Raw genomic sequence first — 20,975 nt, 5'->3', positions numbered from 1 at the left:
TATTGTTTGACAAACTAGACGTTACAGTATTTAGTTTGATCTCACACATCGCAGCATAGGAAGCTGCTCAAACTGAATCTACTTTGCTTTACAAACTAGTTGTCTCTTTTCAATGCAGTGCACTCTTTTCCCTACTGCCACGGCTTTTCTGCCTACACCACTATGGCATTCCACTTCTCTCTGTGCTCTTATCTCCGTCAGTGTGGGTGGACCGAAAAAAAAGGCATGAAAATGCTCAACTTACCAGGTTGGCTTACAAAGTGGCAAAGCTCCATTTTCGCAGGCCAGAGTGGAAAGCATGGGCCTGCAGATAAGCTTTATTTGACTTGACCTGACATGTAAAATCGAATGGAAAACAATTGGCTACAGGAAACCAGTCCACGCATACAGTTGGTATTTGGAGGAGCACTTTATTTTTGTTCAGAGATGCTACAGCACCTCTTTTTTCCTCCGTCTCTCTGTCATCTGCTTTCCAATGGATAGTTTACAGCTCGATGCAGTGAATACAACAGGCGAGAGGTCAGGGTTAGACACGTTTGTAGTGGAATAACAGAAAGGAAAGCGGTTGACGGGAGGGATGAAATAGAATGAAAAAGAAGATTGGTGAGAGGAAGGAGTGATCGCACGCTCCGTTTCTCTGCAGTGACTGATGTCAGACTGCAGACAGAGAGAGAGAGAGAGAGAGAGAGAGAGTAAAGGAAGAGAAGCAGAGAGACCTCAGGGTAGTTGGTGAGATGTCAGCGCTGATGTATGTTTGTGCTCTCCAACTTCTATGCGGCTGCAGGTGTTCGGGATGCAGAACACAGTTCTTTTAATACCGCCGTTCTACTGCCGAGAGACCCATGCAAATATAATAATGACACCCTTTTTAGAAATGTGGTGCTGGAGCAGCTCTACGTGTTATGAGGACAAACAAATTGGAAAATAGATTTTTCCAATGATTCATTTGGAGGCCTGAGAACTACAGCATGACAGATGCAGAGCACACATTTGCCCTTCTTTGCCAACGCTTGCATTTCGCTGGTCGTTTCTCTGATCAGCTTCTCTGTGACTGCGGCTTGGCTGGCTGTTGGCTGTCTATGAATTAACCCTTAACCTTCTGATCCTCTTTTTCTACTCCTTTCCCCCTTTCCCATTCCTTTCCCTTCTCTCTCTCCGAACATAATCCAACATCACACACACACACACACTCGCACGCACACATACGCACTGAATCGCGCAAACATGTCAATGGTGACCATAGCTGGCAATGCATGTGTGGCCATGCCCCACAAAATAGGCCGCATCATCGAGGGCAGCCCAGCGGACCGCTGCGGGAAGCTGAAGGTGGGCGACCGCATCCTGGCTGTGAACGGGTGCTCCATCACCAACAAGTCCCACTCGGACATCGTCAACCTCATCAAGGAGGCCGGCAACACCGTCACACTACGCATCATTCCTGGAGACGGTGAGTAGAGAAGTGACAGTTAAGGACTCCACTTTACAAGATAGTGTATTATAATAAGCAGTTACCAGTCGCGACACCTTGTGTGTGCCATCGCGGCAAAACGTGGTCCTGGAGACACCGACTATAGCGGAGCTATTGCAGACGTTTTTAATACTTGGCCAGGTAAATAAAGTCTCTATTCCCGTGATAAACTGCTCCCAGAATGTATCCTGCTACCTCAGGGTCCTAAAAGGTGCCTTCGGGGTCCTTGCAACAGTGTGGGTTATTGCCAACCAGCACCTTCTTCATTATCCCATTCAGTCAGTCGCCTTCAGCCAGATATTCATATGCGATTTACAAGAGCTTATTCTTGAAGGTTGTCCAAGTTGGAGTGCATATTTCTGCAAGTTTCTTTTTTAAATGGCACATTAATGGCAGCCAAATAATACAATACAAGCATCAACTATTGTTCGTATTATTACATAGTCTGAGTGGATTTGAGGAGCAGGACAAGTCTTTACTTTCCTGAGTGGTTATTATGTATACCTGAAGTGTGGTATATAAAGCTCGCAGTTTCTCCACTCTCTTTCAAAACAAACAGAAACACCCCAGCTGTGTTGACTGAATTGCTACTTTTAAAATGATAGGTGTGTGTGTGTGTGTGTGTGTGTGTGTGTGTGTGTGTGTGTGTGTGAGACAGCTGCAGAATTTCCTTTGTATATGTTTGTGTGTCTCTATTGTCAAAGTGATTTTAAGGAAAAGTTTGTGCACACTTCATGTTGTGCTGTGCAGCTGAGAGCTCACTCTACTTTGTGCTGACAGATCAGCCTGGCATGCTTCACAAATGCTGTTTAATTAAGTGTGTGTGAGTGTGTGTGTGTGTGTGCGAAGAAGGCGATACTCCCTGTCAACGAGCTCACTGGTAGAAATTGGAGCTATTTGTCCGCCGCTCGTTTGCTTTCCGGTTCACTTCTCATGGATGAAGAGTTTATTTTTTTCCCGTGGAGCACTTGATGAGAACAGCGAGCCAAAATTGCTCTGCCAAGAAGACGCAGAGGGCATGCGAGAAGGCGTCAGAGAGAAATAACTGGATATGCTTTATCGGAAAGTTCCGGTTTCGTATTCATGTGCACGTGTCAAACAAACAGATGCCGTCTGACACGGAGACGGTGACGGGGGAAGATTGTGGCTTGTGCTTCTAAGTTGTGTGTCTCTGTTCACACTTGACTGAATGCGCTTATTTCTGCGTGGATCAATCCTGTCTAAACTTTCTGACACGAATGAATACCATCGCAAGAGGCTCTTCCAAGGGGAAGTCAGGTTCAGCTCCTTTCCACTGAGCTCACCTCTCCCCCGTGTGGGAACACAGACAGAGTTTTGTTTGCGACTGATGCTCGATACTGCAGTGACAAGGTAAACAGGAACTCTTCCTGCTGTTGCACAGTAATGCGTGCACAAACAGCTAATGCTTTCATCAAAGCGGATGTCTCTGCAGCATAGAGTGGAGGTGCAAACCAAGCACACCTCTTTGCTTCATATTGTGTGTGAGAAGGGAGACTGAGGTGAACTGATGTGCCTGTTTTTGTTGTTTTCTTTTAGCAAAACCTGAGGTATATTGTGTATTTCTTTTATCTGGTCTCCCTTTCTCCTCTTTCTCATTCCCTCTCCTGAATTTCTCATTGTGATGCTCTTCTTTCTAACTCTGTCCACCCGGGGGAGGGGGGCATATCGCCCGGGCCGTAGACAAATTACAGAAACGGCTCAGTGCTTTTTTCTTTTGCGCCGCTCATGTTTCTAAGCGAGAGAGGAGAAAAGAGGCAGTGGGTCGCTTGCAGAACGGAAAGCCGGGGAGAAACGGAGCTCATTCGATTTAATTTCCAGACAGACAACAGTTGGAGGGGAGATGAATGGCGAGGCAGCAGAACGGAAGGAGTGCAAATGAGCAGATGGAGGGGCGAATAGTGTTTACAAGGACAAATTTCAGGCGGTGAGAAATGAGCAACAGAAAGCGCGTGAGATTGTAACACAGTTTTGCTGTTGATGCCAGAAATCCCAATGGATGCAGTACGGTCTTCACGCTGGTAGCCCGCTTCAGCACCACCGAAGATCCACCTCAGCTTTAGAGGTCCTCACTGCCAAGATGGAGACGGTTGGAGTCTCCCACTTTGAGAAACCTATGGGTGACGTCACAGAGACGACGTCCATGTTTTATACATTCTATGGTACTCCAAGAACTGGAAGGTTCTCCTCAACATTGTCCAAAGTGACGCTAGCCCCACTTCAAAGTCAACCAGTCACGCTGCAGCGTGACTGGTTGACTTTGAACCTTTTGGGCAACGGGCAATCGAACAGTTAAGCCAACAGGCTCTATAAGGGGACTGGTGGAGGTGGAGGAGATGAATAGATTAGAGGGGAACTGGCCGTGAGAAGAATAACAATTAGGGGACTTAGGAGAGAGCTGTAATCAAATAAAGGATACCTGTAAATAGCCAAGAAAGATACCGTTGATGGGAGAAGATGGGCTTCTTTGTGCAGCGAGAGTGATGTAATGACACTCAGCGTTATTCAGTGATGGCACAAAATGATTGAACCAGTGTTAAGATAAAAGACCGAATAACCAGGAGCTTTTATCTTCTAGAGGCTGCATGTTTCCTGTTTGACAGCTCACAGGCTGACACGGGAGGAGTTTCAGTCCACAGTGGAGATCAACACCTTTTTGGAAAAGAAATGCAATTTTAGAAGCACAAACACGAAGTGATTGGTAGCACATATGTAAACCAGCGGACAGTGTAATTCTGGTGGAGCTGGTCCCCGTAGGTCAGCAAATGTTTGTAGCTGACAGCCGCTGAATGATTTTTTTTGTATTGAAATGATGACGTATTAAATTAGACGCTGTATTGAAAAAAAGCAAATGTCAGTAAAATGTCCTCAGTGCAGCAGAAATGTTTTTGTATGAATGCATGAGGAAGAAAGGTTCTGACACTGGTTATAACTGGCCGTCTCTCTCGCCCTCCTCAGAGTCATCAAATGCGTCTTTGTTGACCAATGCGGAGAAGATCGCCACTATAACCACCACTCACACATCTCAGCAGCAGGCTGCGCCGGAGGCCAGGTAAGGGGCATGCTGGGAAATTGAGTGTTTTGAGCAACCATGTAAAGTCCTGTAAAAAAAAAAGGCAGCAGAAAGTGTAAGAAGTATGCAGGAGAAATTCATTAGTAACTACCTGAAACACATTCAGTCACTGGTTTCTTTTGACACTGATTGCTTTATCTTTCTGTCCCAGGAACAACACCAAACCAAAACAGGAATCGTATGAATTTGAAGCGCCCCCGGGCCCTCCACCTCAAGCCCCGACACAAGTCTCAGCTCAGGTAAGGAAGGACACTCCAGTCATCCTCGAGTCACACATCCGTCCGTTTCATGTCTCCATCAATCACCCAGCAATCTGCGCTCCATTCCCACATTTGTCTTTTCATCCAGCTGTTCCAGCACCCATTCCTCCTCTGTCCCTTCACGCATCACCCGATATACATACTGTAGTCACCAACCTTCCCAAGGACAAGCAGAGTGCATTGTTATTTATTTATTATTCCTTTTCCGTCTACCTGCCGGCGTTATCGGACTTTCTGCATTAAGGAAAGCCTGTTTGCTTTCAAAGTAACCCCTCAGCCCACTGTGTTCACTGCTGAATTAATCTGGCGGCGTGGAGATGGCTCGCTCAGATAGCATTGATCCCGCAGCAGAGGAGATTAGGAGAGCGTGAAGACGGGAGCTGCTGTGGCCGTCTGCCTGTCCTTGTGGTGCCCGGTCTCTCTCTCTCTATCTGTGCCCTCTCTCTTTGTCCACCCAGAGCCCAAAGCATCAATAATTCAGCATCCTTACACCACCTGAGCATATGCATGTACACACACAACACACACAGCCTGGCACACCTTTTAGATGGTGTGACTTTCTTGAAGGTGGTATTTGTCCCATGCTCTCAAAATAGGACCCCATTTCAAAGGACACACACACACATACTTCAAATCTGAATCACAAACCTTGATGCGAAATGTGTCTTTCTCCCTCCCTCACTTTCCGTGTGTGTGTGTGTGTGTGTGTGTGTGTGTGGTGTGTGTGGTGTGTGTGGGTGTGTGTGGGTGTGTGTGGTCTCTCTTCAACAGGATTCTGAGTTCTACTCAGTGGACCTGGAGCGGGACAACAAAGGCTTTGGCTTCAGCCTGCGGGGAGGCAGAGAATACAACATGGACCTGTACGTGCTGAGGCTAGCTGAGGAAGGAGCAGCCGTCCGCAACGGAAAGATGAGGGTACGGGACAGTGTGTGCTCACAGCATTCACTCACCAAGACATCATCCAATGTTTTCAAATATTACGCCTCGTTTAGTCACATAGGGGATGCCACAGACTGTGCTAAGTGCATTCGGTTTACTTGTCCTAGGAAGTAATACCCATACTCTGAAAACAGTTGTTATGAAGTCCTCTGTGCCTCTCCAGGAGTTATCTAATATTTGTGAAAATAATGAAGTTATTTTCCAGAGCTGTGGTGTTTTGAAAGTCTAATGAAAGAAGCTGTTGAGTTGAGTCGTGGGAGTATTTGTTTAGCTTTACCCGTAAAGAGTAAAAGTCAGGGTATCTCAGCCTCCGCCGCATTCAATTTTCTTTTCCAACGTGTCTCTCACAGGTGCAATACAAATTGGCTGCTCAAATATTTTATTGAATTCTAAAATATTTAAATTGTTTCTATGTCTTCTTGTGTTCCTTGAAAATGAGACCTTAGTCTCAGTGGGACTTACTTTAAATAAAGGTTATATGCAACTGTGATAGCAATAGTCATACTGTAAGTGGAAAACAATGAATTAAATATTAAACTGCATTCTTTGGATCCACCCAAAAGATCTCCTGGGGTCCATTTGGACTGTTTTGGCTTATTGTAACACATAAATGGACAGTTCACTCGACGGTTTTGGTCGATTTTACTTTGGCAGCTTCTATATCCAGCCATGTAGCTTTAGATGTAGAGCTGAACGATTTGGTTAAGAAATATCCAATTGCTGTTATTTAAACTGATATTGCAATGGCGATATGATTTGCAATGTTAGCGGGAATGATGTGTTTTTTTCCGTATTCTCATTTTTCATTGATGGACATTGTGTGATGAGGTACGGTACCAAACAAAGACATTTCCTCAAGTCCGTAGAACACATAGAGAGACATTTGCATGATTCTCCAAAAACGTCCTTGTTGCCCGCTTAGTAACAGTGCCTTTCAGATAATCCACCACATAGAGGAACACTTAATCCTTCGGTTTGTCTGGAAAAAAACACCAAAGCTGGCCATATGGGGTTCGGACGGTGCTGCACATTTTTACATTTAATAGCACCACAACTTGTCTCCAAAAGGATTCATTTACTGTACTGACTGTGGTGTGATAATCCCCTGCTCTCAGGTGCAGTGCAGTTAAGCCAGTGGACTGTGTTGATTAACAAGGGGGGAGGGGCTGATGATACAGTCTCATAGAATTTACAGCCATCAGAATAATATTATCTTTCAATATATTTGTGTGTGCATAATGTACCCTCCCCCCCAATTACTGCAAGCTCTGCTTCACTGAATAAAACAGGGCTGCCTCCAGGCTTCAGCACACAAGAGGTTCACTGTGTGACTGCAATATCGAAACACAAGGCAAACGTTAGACTCATGGAGCATACCTGCAAACAGAATATGCACATTTTAATTGATTAATGTTTCTCTATTAGCTCATGAAGTGGCATTCATACATGCTGCAGAAGCTGCCATGAAAATGTAATATTTAACCTTTACTTTGATTAACTGCTGAAGTCGGCAGCACGGTCCCCTGGGCTGCTCGATTGACTATACGAGGGGTTAATCGGTGCGTTCGCGTGTGATGTACGACATATGCAGAGGGGGCCTGTCGACAGTTGCTATTTGCATGTGAGCTACAAGGGAGTTTTTGGTCTATGTTAATATGCTGCACTGAGGAAGTGTGTGGGTGTGCATGTGTTAGCACATTATATACATTTGTGCTTGTGCACCTTATTAGCCGAGATAATAATAGCAGCAGCAGCTCTGTGACGGGGAGAGAGGTGTCAGTGAGAGATCCGTATTCTGCCAGAGAGGAATTCCCTCGGCGCTGACAGCGCTGTCGGAGAACTTGAGGCGTGGAGGCAAAGAACCGGGAAGCAAAAAGTGTTTCTTCTGGCTCCCGTTTCTCCCCCCCCCCCCCCCCCTCTCTCTCTCTCTCTCTCTCTCTCTCCCTCCCTCGTTTTCCTCTCTCAGCGTCACAGTTGCTGCTTTTCGACGCGATTTTCCCTCTCTGGAAACTGTTGATTTAGAAAACATGTTTTTGTGTCTTTTATGCGATTTTGCATTCAGAGGATTCCATATGTAACTTCTCCTCATTCTGTCCTCCCTTCTCCTTCCCTTCTGCTGCCATCGTGTCCCTTTGAACCTTCGTGCCTGTCATCTTTCCTCTTGTGTACTTTCTCCCCTAACTGTCACTTGTTTTCTGCATTCTGCCTTGCTCTGTTGTCTCCTCTCCTTCTGCCTTTTTTCTCTCTCTCTCTCTCGCTCTCTCCTTCACCACCTCTCATTTACTTCTTCTCCCCTCCATCTTTGTCACAACTCTCTGCCTCCCACCTTTTGCTTACTCCCTCTCTTCCTCCCCTTCCCGGTCCTCTTCCTGTTCCTTTTTTTTTTTTTCCCCCTTAGGTCGGTGATGAAATCTTGGAGATCAATGGCGAGAGCACCAAGGGCATGAAGCACGCGCGAGCCATCGAGCTCATCAAGAGTGGAGGCCGGCGCGCCCATCTGGTGCTCAAGAGGGGTGATGGCTCTGTGCCTGAATATGGTGGGTCAATCTACGAAAACATTCCCTTCTCCCCCATCTTCACGCCCTGAGCCACGGGACACCCAGGGGACACCCAGGGGACACCCAGTGGACGGTGGTGGGTCGAAGGGGAAAGAACTATATTACCCTCTGAGGACCCTTCGCCCATCCCTGGGACAAACCCACCAGGGAGGGGGAAGGGCTTGCTTGGTCTTGGGTCTCTTTCTGGTGGAGGTCTCTACTGGGCTTTGGGATTTTTTTTTTTGGGGGTGGGGGGGAGCAGGGGTGGAGGTTGTTCCTCTGGATGCTGTTGCCCTCCCCCCCGCCCTCCTGCTGTCACCTGCTCTCAGTTTCCATGTCATCCCGCTGTCACTTTTCACCTTCTGGCCACTGAGCAAAAGCACTCTGCTGGGACTTTAAATGGTGGTGGGTCTGATTCCAGTGCTACATGAAAGTAGAAACTGTTTACAAGGTTTGAATGAGCAGAGTAGTGGAAGATCAGTGTTTCTTGTTATATTGAGGGCTCCAACTCCTCATTTAACACGTATTTAAGTGTTAAGAGGAAGGAAACCTTGATTCTTTGCATCCCGTGATAAAGTGGGACATCTCGCAGCTTTGGTTAGGACGTGACACAAACGTATTTATGATATTTATTGAAGGTGAATGTAAGCTACTGAACTCTTAAGGGTTTTAAGTGAGTGAACTGTATTGAAAAGAAAAGGCAATCTGATGCTTTTTTTGTTTTGTTGCTATTTTAAAGAGGAAAATCTCACAATACTGTGCTTGACATTACTCACTAGTCCATGGATTTTATTTGCACCCACACTGTTAATGTCATTGAAAAGCTGTGACGATAGGAACGCCACCCATCTCCGTTCAGAAACGAAAAAGAGTCGCTCCAGTTCTATAGACGTTTTGTACAGTGATGAACAGAATAGAGGCATTTTTACAAGTATTTTTGTTCCGTGTACAGAGCCATGATCAAAGCCACATATTAATGGATCAAAGTCTATTGCTGCATGAACTTGTCAAAAGTGTAAATTGGATTTTTTTTTCCTCCCTTCTATTGTCTATTTTCCATAATATTTATGGAACCTTTGTTTTTTTTAATCGTACTGACCAGTTCTGATTGATAGTCACGAGTCATCCTAAATGTTTTTCTTTTTGTTACTTTTTCAGTGGAGTCTTGAAAAGTTCGTCAATGTAATTTTATTTGCGCTCAGAATGTGCTGTCTTAACCTGCACCGATGTGACATCATGTGAACTTGTATATTTTTGGATCATTGTTTGTACTCTTTAGTTGGCACAACCTTTGACAGTCTCGCCAGTATTGCTTTTGATTTCTGTCAGCAATGTGAAACTTCTTCATACGCTGTCGTTTGTGGCTGTGAGTCTCACTGTCTTTATTTTTCTGGTGTTTGGGTTTCTGCTGCTTCTTTGTCCACATGTGTAGGTGTGTGTGGGTTAGTGTGTCGGGAGTGTGTGCGCGCGCTTGGTTCCAGGACTTTTCTCTGTAACTGATGGGTTCCACTGACGGGTTTGGGCAATTTCCTGGACTGTCTCTTTATTCTGAATGACTCAATGATCAAATAAACACTTTTTTTTCATTGAAAAATCTACACAATAATTCTCCTTTTCTTCCTTCAAGTTGGTTCCAAGCGATCTAAACCCTGTGCTCTTCTCTTTTCTTTCCTTCCGTATTGCACTGGGCTCTTGTCTTCCTTCAGGATTGGTCGTTCCCCATCTCACTGCATGTATGAGAAATGACAAGATGGGGGAGGCCTCTGTCCTCCAAAATCAGACCACGGTTTGTAACTGTCCTCCCATGTCGTCTGGCTCTCCCGCCCACTTCCTGTCTCTCTTCTTCTCTGTCTCGCTCCTTCGCCATCCTGATCTCTGTGTGGTGTGGCCTCAACTCACATGTGCCCCATGCTCTACTCCATACATACAAATCCATGCACCCGGAATACATCGCCAGTACCGCTGCTGCCGTAGCTGCTGTTATGGATATTTCATGCAAATGTCAGCACCAGTTGCATTTAACCTCTGGGCGAAACGTCCACGGGTGAAATGCAGCGTGTTAATTTGTTCTTTCTACTTACCCTACTTTAGTCCATCAAAGAGCATCCTTTTTGTTAATAGTATCAGTTGTAGTTGTATTCCTGCAGTCATACTTACAAGTAGAAATGGGTAGAATAACTCAAAAGTTTAACCATAGGATTCTGATAAACAAAGCGTTGTGGTGGCTGCATATGTCGATGATTTAGTGAGACCTAAGGAAAAAAAAAGGCAATATTCATTTAGAATTATCTTGAACTTTTAATTCTTCTCGACTTACTAAAATGCCACCTAAAGTAAGTGGCTTTGGATAAAAGCGTCTGCTAAATGACTGTAATGTAATGTAATGTAATGTAAAGTGCACACACTGTCACTGCAGCACAGCAATCATTTTTGGATCTCATCGTGAGCTTTTTATTTGCTTTAAACGTTTACAAAGTGTCTAAGGCATCATGGCAGCGCATGAAAGAGCATGGCTACTCAGTGCACTCAAGCAGCATCATCAACATGCAGCACAGTGACAGTGACTGTAACCGGCCTCCGTTCCAGCCATTCTGCTCCAGAGAGGTGACCCCGGTCAGACCTGGGAGCAGGTTTGTTGTGGGTAACAAGTCTCTTCAAGCACTGGCTGCCTCTCTGTCACTGCCTTTTATTCTCATGTGCAAAGTACACTAATGTTTTGGTTTTTTTTACCATTGGCTGTTGCTGTGCCATCCAACAACTAGCCATCTCTGCTGGCATTAACATCCGATTGGCTTCCATTTGGAAATGTTCTCAGCTTGATGTCTGAGTGATTGGGCATGGTTGATGTGAAAGCAGACAGCTTTGTAAGAGTCTAGATGCATGTTTGATCCCCGTGCCCTCGTCTGTATGTCACTCTGTGTTACAGACGGCAGCGCCAACGACGGCAGCGCAGCAGACCCAGCCGCAGGGTTACAAAACGCTGCGGAAGTGAGCGCCCTGTCCGCGACCAACGCGCCATCGGAGTCAAGCAACCCACCAGAACCCCAACAATCATCCCGGAGCAAGAAGGCGCCGACCGGCGCCGGCAAGCACCACCATTCCAACCACCGCCACCGCTCCCCCAACAAGAAAACCAGCAAGGGAAAACACAAGGGGAGGAAGTCCACGGAGAAGAACTTGACCAAGCTGTTTAAGAAGGATGACAAGCGAAGTGACGGCCACCGCCAACATTCCAGCGGGCACCACCGTAGCCGCCACCGCTCACCCGACAAGGTGCACGGCCGGTCGCGCAGTGCAGAAAACACCCTGGATCAAGGCGGACGCCGACACGGCCGCTCCCCCGACAGACGCCGCGGTCAGCAGTCCTCTAATCAACGCCGCCGCTCTCCTCACCGCTCTCCTTACCGCTCTCCGTACCGCTCTCCCTACCGCTCGCCGCGCAGCCACAGGTCCCCCCACCGCTCTCGGAACCACTCCCCCACCAGACGCCACGCCCATTCCTCAGAGCCTTACCGCCGCTACGGCTCCCCAGAGAGACAGGGCCGCAGCAACGAGAAGCCCAACGGGGACAGGGCCGTGTTGAAGGAGCCACCCAGGACCCCTGAACTCAGCTTCACTCTCGAGGACAGCGTCCTCCGTGAGCCCCCGGCCCTGGACCGCCTGAACAGGGAGGCCACGCTGCCGCCGTTTCGCAGGGATGAGCGACTGTTCGGGGAGGACAGTCTGCTGATGAGAGCCTCCTCCACGGAGAGAGCCTACAGGGGGGACACCCTGCTGAGGGACGTGGCCTCCCGCGGCCAGAGAGACGCCTTCAGAGACGTCAACTTGCCCAGAGTGCGCACCCCCGACTCTGACTCAGCCTTCCAGAAGTACAGCTCGCTGCTGAGGGGGCGCTCACCGGAGAGGGATGGCCGCTACGGCAGCCGGGATAGTTCCCCCGCGCCGCAGTACCGAGCCCGCAGCCTGGGACGAGACATCTCCCCGATGAGGAGCTCCAGAAGGGACGACTCGGAGGACGAAGAGGACGATGACAATTTTGTTGCGGCCAAGGTGAGGGAGTACTACAGCACGCTCAAGACCGACAGCAGTCGTTCGTCCGCCCTGCCTGAGCCCAAGAAGTCCTACAAGGATAACCCCAAAGACCTGAGTATCTGAATGGACGGCTGTCAGCCAATCAAAACCACCACCCACAAACACCTCAAGTACTCAATCACATCACCACTTAGTTCTACAGAAATGCACCCAATTATGAACACACACATAGACACACCGACACACACACACACACACACACACACACTGTATGTAACAATGTTGAGTTACTAACAACGCAGTGATTCCAAAATGACTTTTTTTTCTTGTATGATTTCCCCCATTTCTATTTTCTTCTTTTTTTTTCAGTTAAGCATTCTACATTTACAGTTACTCAGACTTTTCCAGAAAATGTAAAACCATAAAAAACAATGATGTGCCTAACAGTTCCATTAACGAGCAACATTTTGTTTTTGATTTGATATGTGACGGGCGTTTTGTGCCGCACTGTCAGATGATGAAATGTATGTACTTTTCCACGAGGATCCCGTGGAAGTACCACGCACCTGGATCATGTAACCGGTGCTCACAATGATGCTGTGCATGTCTTTACCGGTTCCAATGTCTCTCTCTCTCTTACTCTCTCTCCTGCCTTCATTCTCTCTCTCTCTCTCTCTCTCTCTCTCTCTCTCTCTCTCTCTCTCTTCCCCCCAGTGCCACTGTTTTTTAGACATTTGACCAGACTATAGCACAAGCCTGCATTTGTTTGTATATTTTTGACAGTTTGCAGTATGTGTACATTCAGAGGTGATCATTTTAAATGAATGAAGGGAAAATTAAAACTTAAACTACGATGATGATGTTAAAATAAAAATAATATATTCAACGAATAAACAGGTTTGCGCTTTTTTGTTGTTGTTGCTTCACAGCCATTAGAACCATTTTGATTGAAGTCATTAATGTTCCCAACAGGGGATCATGCCTCCCAAAAGTGTGTGTGCGTGTGTGTGTGTGTGTGTGTGTGTGTGTGTGTGTGTGGAAATAAAGTCTTTGAAGAAAAGTAAAGCGCGGAGTTCACATCCTTTCACATCAAAGCCTGGATAGACCAGTCTTGAAAAATGTTCCTCCTCTCACTGCTTACTTTGATTTGTGCCTTTTCTAGGCCCTATTTCTCCCGTTGTCCCCGACACTCCTTCCTCCTCTTCCCGTATTTTTCATTTGATAGAGAACAGGCGGCGTAGAAGCTGCGACCCTATTTCAGGACGGTGACGGCGGTATGTGGATGACGATGGGGGAGGTGTGTGTGTGTGTGTGTGTGTGTGTGTGTGTGTGTGTGTGTGTGTCCAGAGGCGGCAATGGGGGGAGATGAGAGAAAAACAGCAGAGAACAGAGTGGTCACTCCTGGTGACCTGTGAACGCCAGCAGGTATTTACTGCTGCAGATAAATTAAATGTGTTGTCTGGCATTGCTTGATGCTGAGACGCAGAGACAGAGGAGGCACAGCATGCGTTTGCAACTGCTGCATCCAATCCAAGAATTCCGTTTTGAGACACTGCCATTTCAGTGTGCAAGATGGCACGCGTGATTACTAATATGTAAGATAAACGTCTGTTACGGTCACATTCCCTCAATGCATTGCACATATGTCTGCTTTAGAACTGTGAACAATTTCTGAGCTTTCATCATATGAAGTTGCTGCAACACATGCCACGGTACTTAATACCATATGTTCAAAAGCATGCATTCAAGATTACCCCATGGACACAATCTGTGCAGCTCATAAGAGGAAATGGGAGGCAGAGATGAAGCATCGCGATCAAACGGTAGCACAGCAGAGCTTTAGTTTTGGCCCAGTTTCTCTGCGATTCAACAGGGCCTCCATGCATTTCACTCCTGTTGATGCAATGATCTGAAAGTGTTTTTTACACAACTACATGTATGGATCTGGCTTCCTGCATTCCAGCAGGACACGGGCATTGCAACTGATCTTGAACATTGATTACAAGAAGGGATCTTATTTTAAATAAATGCCTATAATTATACAGTTAGGTCAATAATTACTTACTTGTGTAAGAATGGGGTCTCATTCAGGACGTACTGCCATCCACAAAGAGACACAAAGGAGATGTTTGTACCCTGCAAACACGTCCCCCCCCCCCCCCCCCTCTTCTCTCACAGTGGAGGGGACGCAGCTCCTAAATAATGGATGTAATCCACTTTCCAGCAGCGAAACTCTCTCCTCCCCTCTCTTTTACATCTCTCGCTCCATCTTTACCGGGACATACTCCTCTCCTTCTCATCATCAAATGCACGAACAGAGCTCCTTGTTTTATTGCTTGTGCGACCCCGGAGATGATTAACAGCACACGTCTGGTGACAATTCATCATGTCAGTGCCAGGCAGGAGCAGGAAGAGACGGTGTAATGAAAAGTCCAATAGCGACATGCCTTACAGCCCAGGGCGACGCCGAGCCTCCGCTCTCCCATCAGCTCGGCTCCAGGTGCTCTCGCTCCGACCTTGGAGACCCTCTGCTCCCCCCCCCCCCTCCGTTGCCATGGAAACAGCAATGCGACGGGCTCTCTCTCCTCCGGTCCTGCCTGGAGCAGACGAGAGTTGTAGATGCGTAAACAAGGCTGAGGGAGAAAAGTAAATGAAAAGAAAACGAGAACGTTATTTTTGGCTGTGTGCTCAGGATTTTCGAGATGAATTCACTAAAGAGAGGGAGGAAGTTACTTCTCTCTCATGAAGCTCAGCATCCTGTTCAAGAAGCCTGTTGTGGTTCCCACCTCTGTCATGTTATGGACGTCCACGCCGCTGCGATGTAGTAGCTGTTCTTTGTCCCGATACTGTATCTGTCTCATGCTCGGCTGTGCGTGGGAAATCGGCCTTCTCGGGGATGGAGGTGTGGTGGATGAATGTGTTCTGGCTGCTCAAAAGGGCATTTCATGCAGTGCGTGTCGTCTTATCGCGGTTAGAGCAGCAGCACACGAATGGGATGTGGTGCGAGTACATGTAACGCTTGAGACTATTGTGGTGGATGGTTTTATTCAGTAGAGAAATGGCTGCAGCCTCCTGCAGTTGTCACACTAATCAATCAGCAGCTGGTATCCACAGACGCAGCTCCTCATAAGATCAGTCGGTTCTTTTTTTATTAAATTGTTTTTAAACAATGGAGCCATCCAGGTTTGTTATTTGATCCCAGCACTAATTTGATAGACATCTTTGGCAAACCAAAGACCCCAAAAGAACTTGATTGTAACAAATAATAGAAATCTTACCTAATACTCTGGTTTAGAGCACTTATATGCATTTATTTGTATTTACACATCAGAATACTTGAGGCTGTATAAAGACACTTTCTTTAAAAAGCTGCATTAAATAATGTTTTCAGTCATGGAGGCAGCGTGTGTCTGTGGATGACTGTCGGTCCACCACCTTTGTTCAGACTAAAATATCTCAACTATGGATTGCTATGAATTTGTGTACACCACCATAAGGTTTTGGATGGATTACTGTGAAATTATGTGTCAATATTTCAGGATCCAGAGGATAAATTCAAATTACTTTATGACCCCCTTTACGTTTCCTTGGCTTTGCCAGCAGGTTAGTTCTTGGCAAAAGAAGAGGATGGTTTTATGTTTATCAGGTGGCCAGAAACACACTGTTACTCAGTGACTGCGGGATGGGCTCATTTTGCTAACACGAGAGTTGTTACTACTGTCATCCCATCAGCGGCTCAATGGACTATGCAGCAACAGCGCTTGGTGACTTCAGAGGTAAGCCACACTCAGGAGAAGTCCTTCAGTTTGGGTCCCCAAAAAGTGACTTTTAACTTGATCCAGAAGTTCCTGAGGTGGCTCCTTAAGTAGAGGGTCTATGTCCCCACCATGACCACTGCAGCCACTCCTTTAGAGATGTCAAGACACTGAACTCTTGCCTGCCCCTTGTATGTGTCCCTCCTGGCTTCCCTCCTCTGTTGAGTTGTTAGCATGCCGGCGTGTCTAACGAGTGAAGAAGCAAATCCTCACCTGTGCTGCGTGTGGTGAGAAGATTGAAGTGTTCTTCTCCTCCATTCTCACAACTAAATCCCTCGTCCCTTTTCATGCACACGGTGTTCCTGATCAAAGGCACATTACAGCACACCTCATTGTAACACTAATTATATGTCTTGAGAGTGACTCATCCACTCTTAAAAAAAAATGAAGTGGCACTCTGAAGGCAGCCTCAGACTGACCCAATAAAATAGTTATATTGTCATAAGAAATGCATGCCTAAAAGTTGGCTTTCCCTGTTGCACTGTTGAATGATTCATTTCAAACTTTGTGTGAGGCCGTGGGTCATGGAAAATACCTTCTGATCAGTGTTTGTATTCAAACCTTTTTCTGTAAATTAACTTTTAGTCACTCTCACTCTTAAAGAGCGAGTGAAGAATGAGCCTTTTACGAGCAGGTGTTGAAATGAGGACATTAGAAATAGTCCCTTTATGTCAAGCAGCCCTGCTGTTCCGTGCTCAGGCCACGGCCCCGCCCCATCAGCTATGTGATCAAGAGCATCAGAATGCAATGTGTGCGTTCTGACTGCGTGATCCACGCTGTGTGTGTGTGTGTCTGTGTTGTCGTCAAACCCAGAGAGGGAATCAGTCATGTGTTCAGCGCGGGTCGACAGGCAAACATGCTTCAAAGATCTGCTTGGCTTTCAGCATCATTTCTTTTTTTAGATTTTGACAATGTCAGGTTAAATATTGATGCTCCGAGGTTGCTTCAAAGGAGTCGTGGAGGGAGGGGGGGTGGGGGGGGGGAAGTTGGCAACATACGGAAGTTTGTATTGAGATTTTTCTAAGTGGGTGAGGAATTTGGAAAAGGCAAGAAGGAGATCTAATCTATTCTTGCTTTACTTTTATAGTTATACACTTACATATATGTCCAAATACATAGAAAACATACCTAATATACATTTCTGAATGCACAACCTGCTTCATGAATATTTACACGGGACAGAGGCAATGCAATTGACATACAAAATTGTAATGTTTCAACGGTAACAAATGTAACCATGTTGAACCTCTCCCTACACATTTGATCGATGTGCATCGTGATATTATGCAGGAGGGGTAGTTTGCTGTGATGAATCTTAGATGAGTAAGAAGTCAGTTGTATATGGAGGTAATCATTAACAGTGGCTATTTTCAATTTCGTTCTGCCTTGTTGGACGGTGCCCGTTCAGCCGATTGCTTGGCCTCCGGTATCCAAAGGACTTCACGCTCAACGCTGCACTTCCTTAGGTCCTGATCAACGATCACACAGAGACTTCCTCCATTTTAGTTAGATACAATGGACATGTGGATCCACCACCATTGGCTGACATCTGACATGTGGTTGGTTGGTTAAACTGTGGCAGGACCACTGTCTTTGGCTGGTGGATGTAAACAGGGGTGAGCGCTGCTGCACACAGCTGTTGCAGACAGCTGCTGCAGGCTGCTCAGAGATGTAACAAAACATGCGGTCCAGTGGTTCTCATAGATGCTGACTGTGGCAACTGGTTGGCCGCTGAGTGATGTGATGTTGGTACATGATTTATAGACCTCTAAGAGCTCTTACTGAGTGGGCCCGATGCTTCCGTAATTGATCCCTTGACTTAAAGAGCAACTCTGATTGGCCAAAGGAGCAAGGAGAGGAAACACTCTCTACTTTGACCTGGCTGATACACAGGACTCAGCTGAAGAGGGGCCCTCGTCGTCAATCTGAGTGGATGAGTGCTGCTTCTCATTTTCATTGATGAGAAGGCAGAAGAGGAGAAGTTTGATCAGTACACACCGCAAATACACAGTAGACACAGTTGGGACAGTACAGACTAATTTAAATAATAATGTCTGCCACTGGTGGTCTCAAAACAATAATAAAGGACAGACTTTGATGACGTGGTGAAGAAGCGTGGGATCACGGTCTTCATTGTTAAACTACCACCATCGCCAATGACCTATCTGACGTGACTCGTCAGAAACCATGTTCACGGACAAGGTAATGTATTCAAGTTTTATTCACTTTACGTTTGGTCATGTTATGTTATTTCATTCTAATGCAATAGCTGCAAGTAATGTTAGCTAATGTAATGTTAACTGTAGTTAACTATAGCTAACTTACTATTGGATGAGTTGACGACATACAGCTACTGTTGCTAACGTTATGTGGCAAATTAAATCGTATGAGTAGCTGAGCGCTGTTATCGCTGGGCAAAACAATGTTACTAAATGTAACTTCATCAGTGCGTTGAACGTTGTTGTAGCGCTATAACGTTGCAGCACACATGAATAAATAAATTCGGTCTCTGCTGGATTACTGTGTTCCAAATTGGCATGCAATTGACCTTTCGCTGTCAAAAAGGCATTTTTAACAATGTCAGTTAGAGATAATTCAATGGAAATAATAGTTCTGGAATATCAGAGAGAAGTAGACAGAAAGGAGCACAGCATGCATCTGAGAGCTACATTGACAATATCATTTGTCGGCAGAGTATTATCAATGAGGACGCCACTAAAATCGAGGGCACAGCTCAGCAGTCCCAATGCCACAGAATGCCTTCTGACTTATGTGAAGACTGGACTGTGTTGCATCTTGTCTAGATCTGTATCTAGAGGATTTGGTGTTCTGAATTGTGGGTCTTCTGTTTGTTATGTTCTTCCTTGTTTCTTGTTATTCATTGGGGTTTCGTGTCTCCTTCTTTTATTTTGTAAGTTCACTCTCCCCGTGTGTCATGTCTGGTTTTGCTTTCCTGCCTTTGTGTGTTTTAACACCTTTATTGATTGCCTGTCAGCCCTGCAGTCGCAAGACCACCTGCTCACCTGTTCCCACTTCCCCATCAGTCAGAGACTACATGTACCAGTCCAGTTCCTCGGCTCCTTGTCGGTTTGTCTTCATTTGTTTGGAGTTCTGATCCAGTTTGCCTGCATCCTTGCCTGCTGTTTCCGGCCTGTTTTGTCGGACACATGCCCTTTAAGCTATTTCTATGCATGTGTAACTATTCAATCGTATCCTCTGGTGTTTTCCCAGATGTTTGAACCACTAGAGGGAGTAAAGGGGATATGACGGCATTGACAGGCGACCAAATGAAACGTACCTTTACCTTGAATACAATTACAGATGTAAGGAATGTAAGTATACAACTCAACAAAATGTGTTCAAGAGGTCTAGTCCTTTTAAAACATTTTAAAATAGAAAGTAGAAATGCATACGATACCTTTAACCTAAATGAGTATAAGACACTACACTAAATCAGGTTATTCGGATTAAAATAATTTAAAATTACACAGAAATTACTGTAAATAAGTAAAGTAACCACACCCAGGTAACATAAATGTATTTAAAAAGAATAGAAATGAATCATGGGTTAAAAGTGAAATGCAAACACAAAAATGTGCTTTAGTGAGCATGTAGAGTATTTTAATGAGGAGTTATTATAAATCAAGGAGGCACTTTATTCTGGCAATCAGAACTCGACTGATTAGCTGAATAAATGACCCAATTTGAAACATTAGTCATTTCCATCAGTAGTTGTACTGTAATGACTTGGGGTTTGTGAGTAATATGTTTTCGTCGAAATGTTAACATTTTGTGTCGCCATAATTTACACTCCATGGCCAGTGAAATGTTGCCATGGTTCCCATTATAATACTGGGTAATATCCTCCACACTTCAGTTTTTCCACTCACTCATCTGAATAATTTACGGGGCTACAATTACTACAGTGTGGACAAATTAATGTTACGTTTCAACAACATGAAATGAGGCTGTGTCTATACAGTATCTTCTTAAAGGTACAGTATCTCCTTCTTCACCTGTACTAGAGATGAATTGTCTTCTGTGTGTACTGCATCTATGTATATGTTGACCATCATTTTTTTAATAATCTGTAGTCTGTCATCCAATGGCGCTGTCATAATAAATTGCCTGGGTGCCCCTTAACACAGAAAGGCATTTTTTCTAAAATGTTTCAAACTTTAATGAAGAAGACATGAACAGTAAATATCCAGAATGTTCCAAATAGAATTTGCTGAAACAAGAAATGATGGGACTGATTTATGAGATTGGGTGTAGTGGTTGTTGTTGGTAAACTGTAAAAGATTACAGCTGCAACTGAACAATGCAACTGTTCTTGCTAGAGACGGTCTACTTTTTATCTACATAATGACAGATTAAAACTACTTGTGTTTGTGTCCCACACTGTCATCTTGTGGCCAGTTTAAGACCTCGCACTCTCCCGCCCCAGCACCATATAACTGTTTTGTGAAGCTTTGAGAACAGACGGTTCGCAGAACATATCGTCACCTCCCGAGCTATAACTCAAAGCCTCGAGTGTGACCGATGCTCTAAAATGAGAGCAATCTGCTGCTATTTACCGGCGCCATTCTCCTTCATAACGCAGTGACTTTTCTGCCAGGGTGTCACACATTCAGTACCTGAAGGCCAAGGACTCTGTCAGAGAGAGACGGATCAATACGTCACCATAGGAATTTGTGTGTATGTGTTTGTCAGGGTCGGGAGGAGATGATGGTCTCCAGCTTCTTTGTTCGTGGTATTGATTGAGTCAAACACAGTGAGCATGTCGCACGGTAGCGCGCTGGCTTGGGGGTTTAGGTTGACTTCAAGCTGTTT

The 20,975-nt window shown here is 45.6% G+C and overlaps 1 protein-coding gene across 8 annotated transcripts in view; it reads left to right on the top strand.

Annotated features, from left to right (window-relative positions):
- The window catches only part of magi1b (membrane associated guanylate kinase, WW and PDZ domain containing 1b), a 117,532-nt gene extending 104,984 nt beyond the window's left edge, over positions 1 to 12,548 (top strand). For 4 of the 8 annotated variants that reach the window (XM_031846546.1, XM_031846562.1, XM_031846538.1 and 1 more), the window contains 6 exons: positions 1,244 to 1,447; positions 4,445 to 4,538; positions 4,711 to 4,798; positions 5,591 to 5,734; positions 8,157 to 8,295; positions 11,222 to 12,548. In XM_031846546.1, the coding sequence (XP_031702406.1) occupies positions 1,244 to 1,447; positions 4,445 to 4,538; positions 4,711 to 4,798; positions 5,591 to 5,734; positions 8,157 to 8,295; positions 11,222 to 12,450 (1,898 nt within the window). In that variant the 3' untranslated portion in view covers positions 12,451 to 12,548. The other 4 variants (XM_031846580.1, XM_031846555.1, XM_031846571.1 and 1 more) reach the window with 4 other exon arrangements.
- The last annotated feature ends 8,427 nt before the right edge of the window (positions 12,549 to 20,975 follow it).

The sequence above is a fragment of the Anarrhichthys ocellatus genome, unplaced genomic scaffold (genome assembly GCF_004355925.1).
Source record: "Anarrhichthys ocellatus isolate YVR2014 unplaced genomic scaffold, GSC_Weel_1.0 scaffold1, whole genome shotgun sequence".
Lineage (NCBI taxonomy): Eukaryota > Metazoa > Chordata > Actinopteri > Perciformes > Anarhichadidae > Anarrhichthys > Anarrhichthys ocellatus.
Note: the sequence above shows the minus strand (reverse complement) of the source record. Positions and strands in the feature narration are given on the sequence as shown.